Source organism: Bombina bombina, chromosome 1 (genome assembly GCF_027579735.1).
Source record: "Bombina bombina isolate aBomBom1 chromosome 1, aBomBom1.pri, whole genome shotgun sequence".
Taxonomy (NCBI): Eukaryota; Metazoa; Chordata; class Amphibia; order Anura; family Bombinatoridae; genus Bombina; species Bombina bombina.
In genome coordinates this window covers 355011880-355033759 of record NC_069499.1, presented here as the reverse complement: position 1 = coordinate 355033759, position 21880 = coordinate 355011880, and the positions used below count along the sequence as shown (strand labels likewise).

The 21880-nt window shown below is 38.7% G+C and overlaps 1 protein-coding gene across 1 annotated transcript; it reads right to left on the bottom strand.

The window, feature by feature from the left end:
- Window positions 1-6479: 6479 nt before the first annotated feature.
- On the bottom strand, window positions 6480-19742 carry INHA (inhibin subunit alpha). Its single transcript, XM_053712478.1, has 2 exons — window positions 19448-19742; window positions 6480-7381 (listed from the first exon to the last, which is right to left on the bottom strand). The coding sequence occupies exons 1-2, from the start codon at window positions 19740-19742 to the stop codon at window positions 6480-6482; spliced, it is 1197 nt and encodes a 398-aa protein (XP_053568453.1).
- Between the last annotated feature and the right edge of the window lie 2138 nt (window positions 19743-21880).

Sequence of the window (21880 nt, the reverse complement as noted above, 5' to 3'; positions counted from 1 at the left end):
CAGAGCCTGGCACAGCAGGCCCTCTATAAGCCACATGCCACCATCATTCCTTAGACCAGTCACCAGAGCCTGGCACAGCAGGACCTATAAACCACATGCCGCTGTCATTCCTTAGACCAGAGCCTGGCACAGCAGGCCCTCTATAAGCCACATGCCACCATAATTCCTTAGACCAGAGCCTGGCACAGCAGGCCCTCTATAAGCCACATGCCACCATAATTCCTTAGACCAGAGTCTGGCACAGCAGGCCCTCTATAAGCCACATGCCACCATAATTCCTTAGACCAGAGTCTGGCACAGCAGGCCCTCTATAAGCCACATGCCACCATAAATCCTTAGACCAGAGTCTGGCACAGCAGGCCCTCTATAAGCCACATGCCACCATAATTCCTTAGACCAGAGTCTGGCACAGCAGGCCCTCTATAAGCCACATGCCACCATAATTCCTTAGACCAGAGTCTGGCACAGCAAGCCCTCTATAAGACACATGTCAACACCATTCCTCTGACCATACAACCCTGGCAGTGCAGGCTCTCTGTATGCCACATGTTCACATCAGAATTCAGATCAAACTCCATGGCTCTCCGGAGTCCCCCTGTCAGCCATATAGCCATTTCAGATGTCAATTCAGAGTAGAAACAGCAAACCTTTATTTTCTTTTTTTAATCCTAATTCTTAATGCTGGACATCTGTCAAACTGGCTACGGAGTATAACTACTAATTTTTCATGTTTGTTTTACTCTTACAGACCCTGCTTTACTTTTCTAAAAAATCTCTCTAGATTTAAAATATTTGTCCTCCCTTTGGCTGCTTTTCTCTTCATACTATTCTCATCTTCTGTGCCTATCTCCTCCTATGGCACCACATAACCCTGTCAATTATGCAAGTTTAAATTCACAATGAGAATACAAATATTTTACGCTTTTAGATCCCTTAAATGCATTTAAACATTTATTTGATATCTTTCACCACTTCTCTTCTTCCTTTTAATGCAAGTTATACATGCAGTGGTCATTAAATGGGTACATTTAAACAAAGCTGTCTGTCTATCAAAACATTTATACCTCTTGCAAAAGGTTGCAGTTGCAGGTGACCCCTACGTAGAGCTTCACTCAGGACAAAACCAGTGATTGGTGCCTCACCAAGCATGTCCTGCTCAGTAGCTCTAACGAGTACAACTCCAGAGTGACACTTTACCTATGTGTTTAACCCCTTTGTGGAGTTGGGGGGGGTTAAGCACATAGGCTTTGATCACAATGTTGTGCTTGTTTTCTAGATATATCTTCGTCCGGGACTGTCAGTGTATTTGTCCAGTGGTCAAAAACGTATACGCTTGCTGTTTACAGTCACGTCACAATACAGAAAGGTAATATGTTTTGCTTAAAATAAATATAGACTATTTGCATTTTAGAACAGAAAGAAAAAAACATGACAAAGGCAGAGATAACTGACTTACAGGCGGGGAAAATATTATGTTATTTTTGATCATTTTATTTTTAAAAAAATATTTATTAAAGTTTGGATTTCAGAATAAGTTTGTATATTAGGAATTCTATAATTGGTTGATTTGTAACTGTATTAATAAAAAAAAATGGATGATTATGATTGTGTTGGCAATGGCAGCCATTATCAAACTTATAGCTTGAGATCAATCCCATAGTTATCTATGCACAATAATACATTAAAGCACACAATTTGGTATTAGAATGTCCCTTTAATATATATGAATCTGTTTTTTAATCACATGATCGGTGTACATTACATTAGAATGGCAATGCAAACTAATGCAGAAGATGGAGCAGGGGTCAAGTCGAGCAGGAACGGAGGTCCTGCACTATTTTTTCAGGAGGAACTAAGTTCCCTCTGAACAGAAACACTTCAGTAAATACTGCTGCTGCTGGTGGGAGGAGCTGGAGCACATTCTTCTGACTTAAAGGGACAGTATACTGTAAAATAGTTTTTCCCTTAATGTGTTTACAATTGCTTTTTTTTACCAACTGCAGAGTAAAAATGTATGAAAATTAGCTTTTTAAGGTTTATTTCTGTATATTAAAGCTCTGATTTTGTGTTTTGAAGCCACAGCCTAATAAAATAGGTTGAGCTTGTAGTTATAATCAGATCTCATTACTGTATCACATTGTGCACATATACCTGCTTCTTAATCTTATATCTGTCCTTAAAACAATCACCAATACTTTGAGAGAACAATGGAAAATGAACATTTTATTACCTTATCTCTGCTTTATCACACTGGGAGTGTAATTTCTTCTGCTGGCTGTGTTTACAAAGCTTATCTATAGCTGGTACGCGCGGCCACAAACTTTCAGAATAGGTGGGGATACCACATGCTAAATTAACAATTTAAAATGCCAATATAAGGTTAAAGGAGCTACTTGTAAACAATTTAATACACTCCAGCAGGTAAAGTGGATCATTGGGAACAAATTAAAGATGAGAATTTTTTTGAGTAAACTGTCCCTTTAACTGTTTTAAAGGGATACTAAACCATGTTTACTAATCAGCTGATTATTTCACCTGTGCTCCAGTTCAGATTTCCTCAAAATGTGGCTTGTTCTTGCTAACTTTATTTGAAAAGCAGGAATTTAAAGCTTAGGAGCTGGCCCATTTTTGTTTCAGCACCCTGATAGTGCTTGCTGATTGGTGGCTACATTTAGCCACTAATCAGCAAGCGCTACACAGGTGCTGGACCAAAAATGGGCCAGCTCCTGAGCTTTAAATTCCTGCTTTTCAAATAAAGATAGCAAGAACAAGCCACATTTTGAGGAAATCTGTGTTCAGCTAGCTCCCATTAGTATATTGTTGCTCCTCCAACAAAAGATACTAAGAGAATGAAGCACATTTCATAATAAAATAAACTGAAAAGTTGTTTAAAATTCTATGCTATAACTGATTCGTAAAATTCAAGAAAAATTTGGCCTTTAATGTCCCTTTAATTTTATGCATTACAAATCAGTGAATCAGTAGCCACCAACATGTAAAGTTTCTACACACACAAAAAAAATAAATTTATTTTTCTTGTCAGTCATATTATTTGCCTATTTTACTGATATGTTTAAATGGCACCCTATGCAACGAGCACAAATCCGCTTACGGGCTCTACACAAACAAATCAACATCAACATAAACATAGAAAGTGGATCAGGTTTGTTTGAGTCCTTTCTTAAAGGGACAGTCAAGTAAAAAAAAAAACTTTCATGATTTAAATAGATGAATAACTGTAATAAAAACATAAACAGAGGCGCCACATGTGTAGGTCAATAAAAACCACAGAATCAAAGCTAGTCAAGATACAGGGTACTCACAAACGTAAAGGCACTCTCTTGTGCCTGTTAGAAGTGGGCTGGTATTCTAACAGCAAACCAGCTGGCTGTGCAAAGGAGTCCACGTCATAGTATCCTGTAATGATGGATCTCCGGAACGGCCACCCTTGCCTGGGTTGCTTCCTACGAATTGAAGAAGGGGAAAGGGGCTAAACAGCCCTTGGGTTAATTAGAAGGAGATTGAAACACACACACCAGTCTTTGTAAATAGTAGAACTAGTGTTTATTATTGTACAAAATAAAAACACCAGCAATGTAACAAATTACAGCTGGGTGTGTTAAAATCAAATCTCCTATACTATACAGAGATAGAAAGCGACGCGTTTCTCGGGGGTGACCCCGTTTCCTCAGGCTTGTATACTCTGACTATGTCTTAGTTCCCCTTAAATAGGGCTCAGTAACCACATGTTTTCAATAAACACTCCCCTTCCTTCACATCAACCAATGAGACCTTCTTTCCCCAAACCCCCACTTGTTGCAATGATTAAACTTGTATTGCTAATTATGTGCCTAATTTTGATTATTCTCCTATTTCCCTAAGAACAATGTTCTATAAGTAAGTGGTCATACGATTTTCTAAATATTATCTTTTGCCGATCATGTAAAAGTTTGTACATGTACCTATGTAAACCAACTACGTCAGTGCAATCTTATTAGCCAATTGTAACCATACTTTAGGAGGCTTGTGTCTCATGCTGCGTCTGATTGGTCTGTGTCCTAATGGTAGATGGACTACAAGTACCATCATGCCTACATATATGGTTCGTGGGTGTGATCTCACAGGAGTGTAACAGCACTGTTCGCCGTCTAATCTCCGTGGATACCCGCTCAGGCAGATATAATGTAAGCGCTAGTTGCATAGGACTGGGACTGAGTGGTATTTCCCTAGTCTGTACATATTACGCCCAAAGGGGGATTGGTCAATGGGGTGTGTGTGTAGCCAACCACCTGATTGGCTGCAAGTAAGAATTAACCGTGATGTGTCAAATAGTGACGATAAAGTGACTGGGAAATAATAACTATGTGTATATCAATAAATATAATTCGTAAGTACACACCCTTGAGCGGTTAATTCTTACTTGCAGCCAATCAGGTGGTTGGCTACACACACACCCCATTGACCAATCCCCCTTTGGGCGTAATATGTACAGACTAGGGAAATACCACTCAGTCCCAGTCCTATGCAACTAGCGCTTACATCATATCCGCCTGAGCGGGTATCCACGGAGATTAGACGGCGAACAGTGCTGTTACACTCCTGTGAGATCACACCCACGAACCATATATGTAGGCATGATGGTACTTGTAGTCCATCTACCATTAGGATACAGACTAATCAGACGCAGCATGAGACACAAGCCTCCTAAAGTATGGTTACAATTGGCTAATAAGATTGCACTGACATAGTTTGTTTACATAGGTACATGTACAAACTTTTACATGATCGGCAAAAGATAATATTTAGAAAATCGTATGACCACTTACTTATAGAACATTGTTCTTAGGGAAATAGGAGAATAATCAAAATTAGGCACATAATTAGCAATACAAGTTTAATCATTGCAACAAGTGGGGGTTTGGGGAAAGGAAGGGTCTCATTGGTTGATGTGAAGGAAGGGGAGTGTTTATTGAAAACATGTGGTTACTGAGCCCTATTTAAGGGGAACTAAGACATAGTCAGAGTATACAAGCCTGAGGAAACGGGTTCACCCCCGAGAAACGCGTCGCATTCTATCTCTGTATAGTATAGGAGATTTGATTTTAACACACCCAGCTGTAATTTGTTACATTGCTGGTGTTTTTATTTTGTACAATAATAAACACTAGCTCTACTATTTACAAAGACTGGTGTGTGTGTTTCAATCTCCTTCTAAGTAACCCAAGGGCTGTTTAGCCCCTTTCCCCTTCTTCAATTCGTAGGAAGCAACCCAGGCAAGGGTGGCCGTTCCGGAGATCCATCATTACAGGATACTACGACGTGGACTCCTTTGCACAGCCAGCTGGTTTGCTGTTAGAATACCCGTCCGCTTCTAACAGGCACAAGAGAGTGCCTTTACGTTTGTGAGTACCCTGTATCTTGCCTAGCTTTGATTCTGTGGTTTTTATTGAACTACACATGTGGCGCCTCTGTTTATGTTTTTATTACAGTTATTCATCTTAGAAGTCGCATCATTCTTGGAGTGAAGACCGAGAGCTGCCTTTTTCTCATACGGATTTTTTGGGACATTTGTGGGACTCTTTCCATATACCTCTCACATTGGTCACAACTTAGTGCCACGTGTGTATATACATATATCCATATATATATTGTATATTTTTTATACTTTTAATTTTTTATATTATGTACACGGTGTTACAAGATGCACGTTTAACACTTGGGTAACATTTATTTCTGTTATATAGCGCCTCCTATAGGTGATCTGTGGTACCAGTAGAACAGATATTCCGGTTTATATATGATTTAAATAGAGAATGTAATTTTAAACAACTTTCCAATTAACTTTTACCACCAATTTTGCTTTGTTCTTGTCATATTCTTAGTTGAAAGCTAATTCTAGGAGGTTCGTAAGCTAATTTCTTAGACTTTGAAGACTGCCTCTAATCTGAATGCATTTTGACCACTAGAGGGAATTACTTCCTATATTTTATATAGATAACATTGAGCTCATGCACGTGAAGTTACCCTGGAGTGAGCACTGATTGTCTAAAATGCAAGTCTGTCAAAAGAGCTGAACTATGGGGGCAGTTTGCAGAGGCTTAGATACAAGGTAATCACGGAGGTAAAAAGTGTATTTCAGTGTAAGTGTAAAGGGATTATCTTTCTTTTTAAACAACAAAAATTCTGGTGTTGACTGTCCCTTTAAAGCAGGACAATTATGTACCAGGAGTGGTGTGAAAAATATATCCTTAAAAGCTGAACTATCCCTAAACTAATAGCAAGATCCGATCAATAATATGAATTAAAAGGGACATTGAAACATACATAGTTTCCTCACTATGACCAGCATTATCCTCAACGTTATATGTTCATCTTTAGTATCTAATATAAAGCATAATACCTTAGCTACAGCACAAAAAGCAGTAACTGTTGTATATTCATGACTGTAAACTGTTTATTTTAATAACTAAAGAAGAGGTTTAGCTGCAGGCGCAGTTTTGGGTCAGCAGGTTGGGGACAGTCTCGTATCTGTATGAGAATCCTCCATCCGTAGTGGTGGTGACTCGTAATGACTTCATGGTACTTGGCAAAGCTGCACAGCAGTGCCCCCAGTGGAGTGCTGGGCTAAGCCCATGACTAGGGGAGCATGTACCATGGCAGTAATTAAACTGGAAGCTTCCTGGATGTACAATCCATTGGTCCCAGCCCAACTCCTCAAAAGTAATATTGAGAGAACCACGATGACATTCGGTGCTGCCGGACCCTGAAGATGGAGGTCTCTGAAGTAGATCCAGAGCAGATGGAGACCAGGGAACTCCAGACCTACGCATTCTGTGGGTCGGTTGGGTGTTAAACATTAAGAATGGAGTGTTTTCAGGCTGGTTGGAACATGGGCATGAAGGACATCGAACAAGAAGAACAAAAATCCCTCTTGTTACATACCGTAGGAAAGCTGGGGCAAGGTGAAAGACAGTCCAGTCATCCACTCTCTGAATCTGGTAGGTGACCAGTGTTACTGGGTCATGTTCTGACAACACCTGGAGGTCAATAAAGTTTTGCAGAGAATCATTGTCATCATTGCTAGAGGCGTTTACCTGAGTGCTGAAGGGATCGCTCACAAATTCATTTGATGATGCATGATCACTTCCAAGACTTTGAATTGTAGGAGTTGAAATTGGAACGCTAACTTCTGTAGGCTCCTTATCAGTCATACTTGAGGTCATGGTAGGTTGCCCATTCAGATTCTTACCAGTAAAAAACCATAACTGAGCTGACAAGACTTTACGGCTGAGGACATGAGTAGATGGACGAAAGATGTAAGTAAAACTATTTCCTGGCTCTTCCAAAGGGACATCAAGGTTTGGAGACTCGCATGCAATATCTGAAACAGAAAGTATATGCAAGTTCCTATTAATCTTCAAAAAAGAAACCCATATTTAAACCATGGTGAAACAACACATACTTTATTTATTTTATTATTGTTTGTTATACATTTAGGCATTATTTTTTTATCACAGTTATCTGAAGGAATCCTATCTAACTGGCTAGCCTGCTGCAGAATTATGCCTGTAAACATTAGTAACAAATTTAGGTTGGATTTCCCCCTGCATTAAAAGTAATGTATTAAATGTCACAACGTGGGTCCTGACTGGTTAAAAACAAAAAAGCTAGTACTCTCTGAAATTAGCAGCAGGTGTGTTTGTAGAGTGTATGCAAAATTAAACTACATATTGTCTAATGTCTATTGCTTGGCATGTGATCAGCACAAAGGGGGTGCTACTGCAATGCATCTTGTCTAAGGTCTATTACTTGGCATGTGATCAGCACAAAGGGGGTGCTACTGCAATGCATCTTGTCTAAGGTCTATTGCTTGGCATGTGATAAGCACAAAGGGGTGCTACTGCAATGCATCTTGTCTAAGGTCTATTACTTGGCATGTGATTAGCACAAAGGGGGTGCTACTGCAATGCATCTTGTCTAAGGTCTATTATTTGGCATGTGATCAGCACAAAGGGGGTGCTACTGCAATGCATCTTGTCTAAGGTGTATTGCTTGGCATGTGATCAGCACAAAGGGGGTGCTACTGCAATGCATCTTGTCTAAGGTCTATAGCTTGGCATGTGATCAGCACAAAGGGGGTGCTACTGCAATGCATCTTGTCTAAGGTCTATAACTTGGCATGTGATCAGCACAAAGGGGAAACTACTGCAATGCATCGTGTCTAAGGTCTATTGCTTGGCATGTGATCAGCACAAAGGGAGGTGATGCTGCAATGCATCTTGTCTAAGGTCTATTACTTGGCATGTGATCAGCACAAAGGGAGGTGATGCTGCAATGCATCTTGTCTAAGGTCTATTGCTTGGCATGTGATCAGCACAAAGGGGAAACTACTGCAATGCATCGTGTCTAAGGTCTATTACTTGGCATGTGATCAGCACAAAGGGGGTGCTACTGCAATGCATCTTGTCTAAGGTCTATTGCTTGGCATGTGATCAGCACAATGGGGGTGCTACTGCAATGTATCTTGTCTAAGGTCTATAGCTTGGCATGTGATCAGCACAATGGGGGTGCTACTGCAATGCATCTTGTCTAAGGTCTATAGCTTGGCATGCAATCGGCACAAAGGGAGGTGATGCTGCAATGCATCGTGTCTAAGGTCTATAGCTTGGCATGTGATCAGCACAATGGGGGTGCTACTGCAATGCATCTTGTCTAAGGTCTATAGCTTGGCATGTGATCAGCACAAAGGGAGGTGATGCTGCAATGCATCAGGTCTATTGCTTTTAAGTAAGTAGTAGAGTCCAGACAGGGTTCCATAAAAACAAAATCTTTATTTCCAGAAGTTTAAAATCAACATTGTAGTTTAAAAGCAGTAGTGAGTAGGTGGCAGTAGACCAGGTCTAACTCATTTCAGCTCTGACAAGCCGTACTCATAGACATATGGTCTGCTGCTATTGCAGCGGCAATTTATATCTGTTTAATCAGCAATAACTAAAAACATATATGCCATCACTAATAATTGACTGCTTGCATATTACTGTATCTTAAAGCTAAAGTGTCTATGATGTTATATTGAACTACCTATGCTTATTAAAGGCTAAGTCTATACATTCATTGACATCTACATACTGGTCACCCTTTTAGGAAAAATTTAGGATAAATCAAAATAAATTACATCAAGGCTCTTGGCCCACAACCAAAATACCCCTCTTATTATATGCTCAGTAATCATGAATTTTTGATAAGAATATTAGATTTTAGAAAAATAAGTTAGTATTTAGTTATAGTCCTGCTGACTACATATAAATTATATTTATTAATTATTCTTCGAATTACGTAATAAACGATAAAGGTCTATTGCTTGTCATGTGATTGGCACAAAGGGGTGCTATACTGCAATTCATCTTGTCTATGGCTTGGCATGTGATTGACTTAAAGGGGGGAGCTACTGCAATGCATCTTGTCTAAGGTCTATTGCTTGGCATGTGATCAGCACAAATGGGTTGCTATTGCTATGCATCTTGTCTTAGGTCTATGGCTTGGCATGTGATCGGAACAAAGGGGGTGCTACTGCAATGCATCTTGTCTAAGGTCTATTACTTGGCATGTGATCAGCACAAAGGGGGTGCTACTGAAATGCATCTTGTCTAAGGTCTATTACTTGGCATGTGATCAGCACAAAGGGGGTGCTACTGCAATGCATCTTGTCTAAGGTCTATTACTTGGCATGTGATCAGCACAAAGGGGGTGCTACTGCAATGCATCTTGTCTAAGGTCTATTACTTGGCATGTGATAAGCACAAAGGGGTGCTACTGCAATGCATCTTGTCTAAGGTCTATTATTTGGCATGTGATCAGCACAAAGGGGGTGCTACTGCAATGCATCTTGTCTAAGGTCTATTACTTGGCATGTAATCAGCACAAAGGGGGTGCTACTGCAATGCATCTTGTCTAAGGTCTATAGCTTGGCATGTGATCAGCACAAAGGGGGTGCTACTGCAATGCATCTTGTCTAAGGTCTATAACTTGGCATGTGATCAGCACAAAGGGGAAACTACTACAATGCATCATGTCTAAGGTCTATTGCTTGGCATGTGATCAGCACAAAGGGAGGTGATGATGCAATGCATCTTGTCTAAGGTCTATTACTTGGCATGTGATCAGCACAAAGGGGGTGCTACTGCAATGCATCTTGTCTAAGGTCTATTGCTTGGCATGTGATCAGCACGATGGGGGTGCTACTGCAATGCATCTTGTCTAAGGTCTATAGCTTGGCATGTGATCAGCACAATGGGGGTGCTACTGCAATGCATCTTGTCTAAGGTCTATAGCTTGGCATGCAATCGGCACAAAGGGAGGTGATGCTGCAATGCATCTTGTCTAAGGTCTATAGCTTGGCATGTGATCAGCACAAAGGGAGGTGATGCTGCAATGCATCTTGTCTAAGGTCTATAGCTTGGCATGTGATCAGCACAAAGGGAGGTGATGCTGCAATGCATCAAGTCTATTGCTTTTAAGTAAGTAGTAGAGTCCAGACAGGGTTCCATAAAAACAAAATCTTTATTTCCAGAAGTTTAAAATCAACATTGTAGTTTAAAAGCAGTAGTGAGTAGGTGGCGGTAGACCAGGTCTAACTCATTTCAGCTCTGAAAAGCCGTACTCATAGACATATGGTCTGCTGCTATTGCAGCGGCAATTTATATCTGTTTAATCAGCAATAACTAAAAACATATATGCCATCACTAATAATTGACTGCTTGCATATTACTGTATCTTAAAGCTAAATTATAGGTGAACTACCTATGCTTATTAAAGGCTAAGTCTATACATTCATTGACATCTACATACTGGTCACCCTTTTAGGAAAAATTTAGGATAAATCAAAATAAATTACATCAAGGCTCTTGGCCCACAACCAAAATACCCCTCTTATTATATGCTCAGTAATCATGAATTTTTGATAAGAATATTAGATTTTAGAAAAATAAGTTAGTATTTAGTTATAGTCCTGCTGACTACATATAAATTATATTTATTAATTATTCTTCGAATTACGTAATAAATGATAAAGGTCTATTGCTTGGCATGTGATTGGCACAAAGGGGTGCTATACTGCAATTCATCTTGTCTATGGCTTGGCATGTGATTGACTTAAAGGGGGGAGCTACTGCAATGCATCTTGTCTAAGGTCTATTGCTTGGCATGTGATCAGCACAAATGGGTTGCTATTGCTATGCATCTTGTCTTAGGTCTATGGCTTGGCATGTGATCGGAACAAAGGGGGTGCTACTGCAATGCATCTTGTCTAAGGTCTATTGCTTGGCATGTGATCAGCACAAAGGGAGGTGATGATGCAATGCATCTTGTCTAAGGTCTATTACTTGGCATGTGATCAGCACAAAGGGGGTGCTACTGCAATGCATCTTGTCTAAGGTCTATGGCTTGGCATGTGATCAGCACAAAGGGGGTTGCTACTGTAATGCATCGTCTAAAGTCTATGGCTTGGCATGTGATTGGCTTGTAGGGGGTGCTACTGCAATGCATCTTGTCTAAGGTCTATTGCTTGGCATGTGATTGGCACAAAGGGGGTGCTACTGCAATGCATCTTGTTTAAGGTCTATTGCTTGGCATGTGAGCAGCACAAAGGGGGGTGCTGCTGCAATGAATCTGGTCTGTTGTATTATTTGGACCTATGATTTGTACAAAGTGGGTATTATTGCATGTATGTGGTCAGTGGGAGTGGGAGTTGTGTAGAGTAATTTCCAATACAAGAGTGTGTTCTGGGGAATATGTAGTAGGGTGTTTATAGCTAAGGGGGTTGAGATTGGGGGTATTGCAGTTTGAATACTAGTGATGAATGGTCCAAGTCAGCCATTAGGGGTATATGATGTTAGGGTGGTGGTGATTAATATAATACTGTGGGGTAAGAACCTAGTACTTGCTGTTATAGGATGCCACAATCCAATTAAAATATAAACAGTGGTATGGAGTTCGGGTCAGCCATTAAATAGGGACATGAAACCCAATATCTTTCTTTTTTGATTCAGACAGAATCAACTTTCCAATTTACTTATATTATCTAATTTGCTTTGTTTTCTTTGTTGAAAATCATATCTAGGTAGTCTCAACGTCAGCGGTGCACTACTGGAACTACCTGATTATTTGTGGTTGCACATATATGCCTCTTGTCATTGGCTCATTCAATGTGTTGATCTGTGTTCATCTATGTCTCAGTAGTGCATTGTTGTTCCTTTAGCAAAGGATAATAAAGGAATGAAGCAAATTTGATAATAGAAGTAAATTGAAAAGTTGTTTAAAATGATATGCTCTATCTAAATCACAAAATAAAAATGTGGGGTTCCATGTTCTTTTAATGGCAATTGCTGTGGGGTGAGAACACTTAAAGGGACAGTCAAGTCCAAAAAAAACTTTCATGATTTTAATAGGAAATGTAATTTTAAACAACTTTCCAATTTACTTTTAGCACCAATTTTGCTTTGTCTCTTGCTATTCTTAGTTGAAAGCTAAACCTAGGAGGTTCATATGCTAATTTCTTAGACCTTGAATACTGCCTCTAATCTGAATGCATTTTGACCACTAGAGGGCATTAGTTCATGTGTTTTATATAGATATCATTGAGCTCATGCACGTGAAGTTACCCTGGAGTGAGCACTGATTGGCTAAAATGCAAGTCTGTCAAAATAACGGAAATAAGGGGGCAGTTTGCAGAGGCTTAGATACAAGGTAATTACAGAGGTAAAAAAGTGTATTTCTATAATAGTGTTGGTTATGCAAATCTGAGGAATGGGTAATAAAGGGATTATCTTTCTTTTTTAACAACAAAAATTCTGGTGTTGACTGTCCCTTTAAGTTTTAATGAAGTATGGGTCATCAGGCAGTCATTGTTATTTGCATTGGTTAGGGTTAATTGTGGTGGGGGCATTTGGACAGCTGAGGATGAATGGATGAAAGTAACAGTGGTTTAGTAGCTGATAGTAACCATCGGTCATTAGTTGATATTATTTAATGAGCCACATGTAGCAGGGTAGGGGAAATATTTTCAATTAAAACATTTTGATATTGAAACAGTAAATGTATGGTTGGACATAAATAAACTCTAGAGATAGATGCTCACTGGCTGATCAGGGTAACTCCCACAAGTTTGTTGTCAGAAAGGACCATACATATTCAAGCATAAAATTAAATGGATAGAAATGCACATGAATGCATTTCAGTTTTAAATATAAGGAGTTTTGTAATCTAATTCCATTAGCAAAAATGCTTCTAGTTAAGTGTTTTTCGGCTGCATACACACAAGCTATAAAGGCCGTGCACCAATATTCAAGCTCAGAGAGCTGGCATGGTGTGTATCGTGCCTGTGAAGACCTAATTTGTGTCATAAATGCCACTGCTGACACTGAGAGGTGTGGTGTTGGAATACTGGTGCACGGCCGTCACCGAATATAAACTGTAATACATTTTACTAGGGGCATTTATGCGAATTGAAGTATTTTGCAAAAAAATGTCTTCTATTTAAAATTGAAATGCTGGGGTTGTTCAAACTGGTATTTTATTGACAAGGCCGGTTAGATTATATGAAATAAATATAGAAATGAAGGTCCTGTCATGCTGAAACGTCTATGTGTGTTGGAATCTAATTATAAGCAAGTAATCCTTTAAAATCATTGCAGCTTTGATTTCTGAGTAATGTTGTGTATTCACTTATGCAAATTCATGCAAATGAGCATGGCTGGTGTTTTCCCCCCCCCCCAAAATGTTGTTAATCCTAACCCGTGCACATTTTTAATTTTGACCATTCTATCCCTTTAAAAAAGAAGAGAAAAAAAACCTGTAATAAACTAAAGTACAATTTCTTAGGTGAATCAAAGAAACATATGACTTTAAGAGACATTAAAGGGACAGTACACTGTAAAATAGTTTTTCCATTCATGTATTTTCAATGACTTGTTATACAATCTGCAGGGTATAAAATATTTGAAAAATTGCATTTTTAGGTTTATTTGTGTATATAAAGTAGTTGGTTTTGTGCATTGAAACCACAGCCTATTACAATCAGATCTCATTATGTTATCACTTAGTGTACACAGACTTGCTTCCTTATCTTATATTTGTCTGGAAAACCAAAGCTCAATACATAGAGAGAACAATGGAAAATTATCCTTTTATTTCTTAACTATCCTGCACACCACTGAGAGTGTAACTTATTCTGCTGGCTGTGTGTACTTTAGGGACACTGAACCCAATTTTTTTCTTGATTCAGACAGAGCATGCAATTTTAAGCAACTTTGTAAACAATTTAATACACTCTAGCAGGTAAAATGGATCATTGGGAATAATTTAAAGGGCAGAATGTTTTGGGGTGAACTGGCCCTTTAAGCATTATACATTTTATAAGCAATGATCAAAGAGTACCAGTATGTTGGAATCTAGCTTCCATTGCATTCCAGTGCTAATGTGTTTGCAGATGTGCAGGATCACTCCTTCAGATGCCTGCAGTGTAACCAAGGTTCCAAAATGGTGACACCCATAATAAGAGGGAGGAACATGGAATTTATAGTATTTAATGCCCCTTTAAATTAACATTGATTAAACTTTTTAGAGTGAATGGGAGGTTGTCAATTTTCCCTTTAGGATTTGTCTTAAAAAAAAATGTCTAGACACTGGATTGCACAAGTATCACATTACACAGTATTTCAAAATCCAATCAGAGCTGGAGGAGATAAAGAGCTCTCTTCTTATGACATTACGAATTTAGTAAACAAATTGCTGTGTATAAGAAAGTTCAGACTCTAAAAGCTGTTTTTACTTAAAGTGAAGTTTAACCCCTTAATGCATCGCTGGCCTTTCTATAGGGGCAATACCGCACTTTTTTAGAAAAGGTCTAATAGCTATTATAGCCACTCAATCCTTAATGACCAGTGACGTACAGAGGGTTAATGTTTATCTTTATCATTACTAGATATATATTAATTTACGAAATATTAACTCAAGGTAGGACATCCTTAACATATGTTTTCACTGTTAAATATTCTCTAAGACGTCTCTCCGACTTCATCAACCTCTTCAGCGTCTTTTGTTCTTTTAAGCAGCAGATTCACTTCTACAGGAATAAACTGCCTAGAGCAGGGTTCTTCAAACTTTTTTTCCCAAGACCCAGTGCTATGATAGCACATACCTTTTGTGACCCTATTTTTATACTTGGTCTGAACATTTCTGAAGTAATATACAAAATAGTAACTAAAATGTGAGCATACTTTATTCCTGATTGTAGTCAAACTTGCAAGTATTGTAATAGGATTTAACACACATACACACACACAAACTCTCATATACAACACACACAGTCATATAACACACACACACACACTCTCATATCACACATATACACCACACACACTCATCCAACACACACACACCACAAACACTCTCATCCAACACACACTCTCATACAGCACACACACAAACTCACCACATACACTCTCATACAGCGCGCACACACACACACCACAAACTCTCATACAACACACACTCTCAAACAGCACACACACAAACTCACCACATACACTCTCATACAGCGCACACACACACACACACTCACTCACCAAATACACTCATACAGCACACACACACAAACTCACCACATACACTCTCATACAGCGCGCACACACACACACACCACAAACTCTCATACAACACACACTCTCATACAGCACACACACACAAACTCACCACATACACTCTCATACAGCGCGCACACACACACACACCACAAACTCTCATACAACACACACTCTCATACAGCACACACACAAACTCACCACATACACTCTCATACAGCGCACACACACACACACACACACTCACCAAATACACTCATACAGCACACACACACAAACTCACCAAATACACTCTGATACAGCACACACACAAACTCACCAAATACACTCTGATACAGCACACACACAAACTCACCAAATACACTCTCATACAGCACACACACACAAACTCACCACATACACTCTCATACAGCACACACACAAACTCACCACATATACTCTCATACAGCACACACACACACAAACTCACCACATACACTCTCATACAGCACACACACTCTCATAACATGCACCCTAAACACACCCTCCTACAGCATACACACAAGTCGCGACCCAGTAAACATGATGTTGCGACCCAGTAATGGGTCCTGACCCGTGGTTTGAAGAACCCTGGCCTAGTGTGACATTATCTTCTTATAGGTATAGAAAGGTAAAAAATAAAATCTGCATAGATCCATTTCATTCCATTTCTGCTCACCATCCCTGCTGGTGTGTACGGCTAACTCTAAGAACGTATGGTGTTTGCATACTAATGCACGAGGCCTCACAGGATATGTGCGTATGCTGGTGAAAAACAGTAATAACTTTTATTAGAAGAAATTTTGCTAATGGGAAGATAATGCAAAAATGCTTCTATTTAAAATTGAATTGCAACTACGCACATTAATTTTTTTTCCCTTTCTATCCCTTTAAAATTATAAAACCACTTTTTATATGTATTTATTTTTCCTTTTTACAGGACGACTATACAGGGGCACTAAAAACTAAGAGGAAGTGTATGTGTGCAGGAGTGGGTGCGTGCATATACGTTGGGCATGAGTGTGTGTGTGCATGAGTGCGTGCGTTGGGCATGAGTGTGTGTGTGCACGACTGTGTGCGTTGTGCATGAGTGCGTGTGTTGGGCATGTGTGTGTGTGCACGAGTGTATAAGTTGGGCATGAGTGTGTGTGTGCACAAGTGCATGAGTGCGTGCGTTGTGCATCAGTGTGTGTTTGCACCTCGGCTGTGTCTCTGAATTATGTACTGTATAAAGCAACTATCCATACACCAAGTCCTCCTCTGCCACTTATTGTTGAGAAATAACTTTGTCTGTTACATTTTCAGCAATACAAAATTGTAAAAATAGGGAATTACACTTTCCAAGAATCTGAAGTGTTTCCTGCGCTATTTGTGCACAAGAAACTACTTATTAATGATGCGCTAAGCAAACTAAATCTGTGCTTATACACAAAACTGTTCTTCATTTAACAGAAACTAAAATATTATTGTGCTGAATCACCATTTTCTTAAATTTAGGCCACTGTAATGGTGCAGAACATTATACTTGTGCTCAATACAATTTGACATTTCTGTTAACTGAGAGGGAGATAGAAATTCATACAACAGACTTGTGATCTGTTGGTAGCTCTAGATCTGCCTTTTGTGCACACCTGTTCAGTACCTCCTTTTTTATCACATTTTATAAAACATAAATGAGTAAAAATCAGCATATGAAAGAAAATAATCTAATATGCAAGAATCACATTTTGTAAACGAGCAGTGAGAAAGTGACATCTAGTGGTAATGTCAGAAAATTGCAATGTTTGTGCACAGCATCTTGTATTACAGTACTTGTTCTCTTTAAAATATGCATTTTTAATTTAAAGAGCAGTTCAATCTTAAAGGGTTACAAAACCCCAGAATGTTATTTTATGATTCAGACAGAACATACCATTTTTAAAAAAGATTCCAATTTACTTCTATTATCATATTTGCTTTGTTCTCATGATATCCTGTGTTGAAGAGATACCTAGGTAGGCATCTGTGTACATGGCAGGAAATGGAGAAACAAAATAAATAAATAATGTTAATGGGCTTTTAGAGATGTATGGAAGTGCTCCGTAGCGGCCCTACTCAACAGAGGGCCCTGATGCAAACATTTTTTTCCCCCCAAATGTAACTTAGTAATACACAATAGTAATATATACATTCTTCTCTGTAAAATTATATATATATATATTTATATATACACACACACACATGTATGCACACACACTCAGATAATAGTGAACACACTGCGCTGTATAATAATGTATCAATAAACTAATGCGTTGTATAATGATGTACATAGGTACACACCTATGCTATGAGCCCCCCATTTTATATATATATATTTATATTGAAAAGTTACATAATAGGAAAGAAATAGAACGTTATGACATAATACATATTGAAGATTAGTGTCATGAAATATATAACAAACAATCAACAAACAGTGAGTTCTAATGGTATACAGGTAATATCCATTTGTAGCAGCAAGTGCAATTCTATTGTCTCCTTAGTGTGGGGTTCTGAAAGGAAGGGTAGGCAAGGGAGGTGAAAAGTGGGTTAAAGATGAGAAAGACATGGGGGGCAGGGAGTAGACAAGAACAGGGGGAAACGGTCAAATCTCTATTACTCTAGGTCTCTCTCACATACTCTATTCTCTACCTTTGGGAATGTATTCAGAGTCGGTTGTTAGTGGTGCAAGGGCAGAATGTAGGTCCTTTCTGCTAGTCTCCTATGTGAATTTGAGATCATGATAGAAAGCTAGGTTGTTCGTTCTGTAGTATCCATACTCCTCTAGCGTTAATGTGTGTTCTGTGTGTTCCGTGTGTTCCATCCATCTATCTAAAATATAAGTGAGTTGTGATTTCCAGAGTTTGGCTTTTAAGGACCTGGCGAAGTTCAGTGCAAGTTGTGTGAGTTTAAACCTAAGTCTGCAGTGGGCAAGGGCAACAGTGCATATAATAATTTTGTATTTGTATGTTCTTTACAAATACATCTCTGAACACTTGACTTGAGTATATGTCTCTATGGCATTCTCCATTCTGAAAGGAAATGTGCTCAAATGGGGTGTCTGAGCAGAGCTGTGAATAGATCCACATACGGCAAATACATTATTTAAAAAATACAGCATATGTTAATTACATAATTTTGTAACAATTTTTTCTCTTGAACGTGTCCACAGATGTATATGTAAAAACATTAAAATTAAAAAAATCATCTTTGCAGATCATAATTTTACATCCTATACACAGAAAATGGACACTGAAGTTTTCAATTAATAACAAAATGATGATGATTAATTTGTCCTTTGTGTTTTGAAGAGACATAAACATGCAATAATAATTAAGAGCCTTTGATTACTGCACAAGTGGTTGCCTCTAGCTATGTGTTTAACCCCCATAAATGGGCTAAATACATAGTTACAGTGTGTTCTGGAGTTGCAATGCACAGCTTCTCTTCAGCATAACATAGCCAGTAATTGGTGACTATGTATATATGCCATTGCTCTGCATTGAACAAATAGTTACAAGTTCAGACCACTAATTACTATTAAGCTGCACTTATCTGAATAAAACAAGGTGATGTGGTACTAACCATTAAAAAGTTCTCTGAACAGACTGGCCCAAAGAAGGTACTATGGTATGATTTAATGTAGTGTTTTATCTTGTGTAGCTGTAGTGATTATAGGTCTCTTGTCCGCTCAGTAGCACCTAATGTCATGCAATACCATGTGAGATAGACGTGGGGTTAGATAAGAGTTGTATTTTTGCCTAAATTCTTACCTGAGGAGGGGAATAGAATAACTTTGGAGGTGTCCTCTGCATTGTACCTTTGGCTCTTACTGTGTCTCTTATGTATAGTCCTCTGCTCGGCATGCATTGGCTCTGGTGGGCCTGGAGAAGGTGTTGGTGATGCACTGGTGGTTAAAGTTGGTGGTGGCCCAAGTGCCTCCAAAATCTGTGTTTTTACTTTAGCAAGAATAAGCTGGCGATCACCTTCTGAAATCTCACAGGTTGTGCTCATCCTCTGGCAGTTTATTGTCACCATAAAGAGCAGTAAAATATGTAGGTAGCACATTCTTGTATAAAGGTTCCACCTAAAGACAATATCTTGTCCCTTGGACTGTTTCCTTTATAATAGCCCAATGATCTTTTATCTCAGAGCTGTCTTTCTAAGGAATCTGTTATGTATCCTTGCGTGTTTTTCCTCCTTGTTTATCTGTTGAATAAATTTGCTAAGCTATATTCTTCTTTGATGTCTCATTTTTCTCTTTGTGTCTTGATTTTTTAAATCTAATGTTTACTGCCTTTCCCACTTCTTTCTTACAATGTCAGTTCTTGTTTCACTAGAGATGTCTTCTGTACCTGTAGGTGCCCTTCTTTCTAACTGACTGTGTCATATAGACGTCACTTAGTTCTATTGTATCTATATCCTCTGTATGTCTCAGCCTGTCTGTCTCAGAAAACAGGGCTCTTGCATATTATCACAGTTGGCAGTGAGAAGGAACTGGGCACACACTGAACATTATCTGTGATAGATGCCTGGAATGTATTGTTTACCCCAGGGACAAAGCAGCTATCAGACCACACTGACCAGAAGTTTCACATGGGAACAAACCCCCCCCCCATCAGTCGAGGCCTTGAGATGGGTACAAACATTGGTCTTGGTGCTACCATGTATCTCTTGGGGGGGGGGGATTATGATGCAGTGAACCCCTCTATAGTATTCTGTTCACAAACCCTTTCACACTCATATATCAGAAATTAGTAAACAAAAACCTCATGACAAAATTCCAAAGCTGCAGCAGTAATGACAGAAATACAATACTTTATTGTTATTATTTATATTTTTGATATACTATTATAGGTAGTGATACAATAATAACACAAATTCAGTATTGTATTACATTTTCAAGCATAGACGGTTATTCCTACCTAAGACATAGGCCTTAAGGACAAGGTTCCATAATGTGGTCCTTTGTCTTCTTTTAATCTGGCCCTATTTCCTGACTCCTCTGCTCCAAATTTTCCACACACCATACTCCTCCTGCAACTATATGGGATTTTAAATCTAGATTTAAAAAAAATGAAATATAAAAGATTGTGGCCCTCGGGATAAAAATTGTGGACAAGCCAATTTAGTTTATTTTTTTTTATTTTTTTAAGAAAAACGCTATTTCATAATATTATTTAGTTACAAGAGCTAAGTATTAAATTGTATTTGTTTTTTCATCCATTTAAAAGTTTAAGAAAAAATAGAGTTCACTAATATTTTCCTCAGGATTGCTAATATTGAATGATCTTGTTTAAGGTAGTGTCATTCTCAGGACTAATTCTTATAAAGATTATGAATTATTAAATGGGAATTATTTTTGGAAGGGAGTTAAAGGGATATTAAACAGAAAATACATAATAATGTATTCAAAGCAAAGATCCATCTGTTTTGCCACAGAAGTTGGTAGTTGATAAATAGCAGAAACTGGGCTAGTTTGCATTTTCTCCAGTGGCCTAATTAGACTGTAATACATTGAGACATCAGTTTGTTAAGTTGTGGTGCATTTAATTTCTGAAAACATCTCAGAGCTTAAGGAAGGTGGTATCCTTTGGTGACCAGTCTGTCTATTCTAGAAACCAGAACAGGGATAAGCAGTGTCCGTGACTAGCCTTTGCAGTGTCTGCCACAACCTTTAGTATATCTTTTCTTTCTGATTAAATAATAGGAATAAAAAAAAAAATATTTAGTGTGAATAAAGTTAGTGGCTTGTCAAGAGACTGCTAGCGATATTGGGTGATAAGTTATGGAATAAATAAAGCATGAGTGAAATACTGGATGTGTATCTGCATCTGTATAATAACACTAAGCTCTATACAAAGACACAGTAGTGACACTGGCACATGCGTATAGCCAGACAAGGGCTGGTTATAGGGTCAGTAGTATCTGCATCAGTATAATAACACCCAGCGCTATATAATGACACAGTAGTGACACTGGCACATGGGTATAGCCAGACAAGGGCTGGTTATTATAGGGTCAGTAGTATCTGCATTAGTATAATAACACCCAGCGCTATATAATGACACAGTAGTGACACTGGCACATGGGTATAGCCAGACAAGGGCTGGTTATTATAGGGTCAGTAGTATCTGCGTTAGTATAATAACACCCAGCGCTATATAATGACACAGTAGTGACACTGGCACATGGGTATAGCCAGA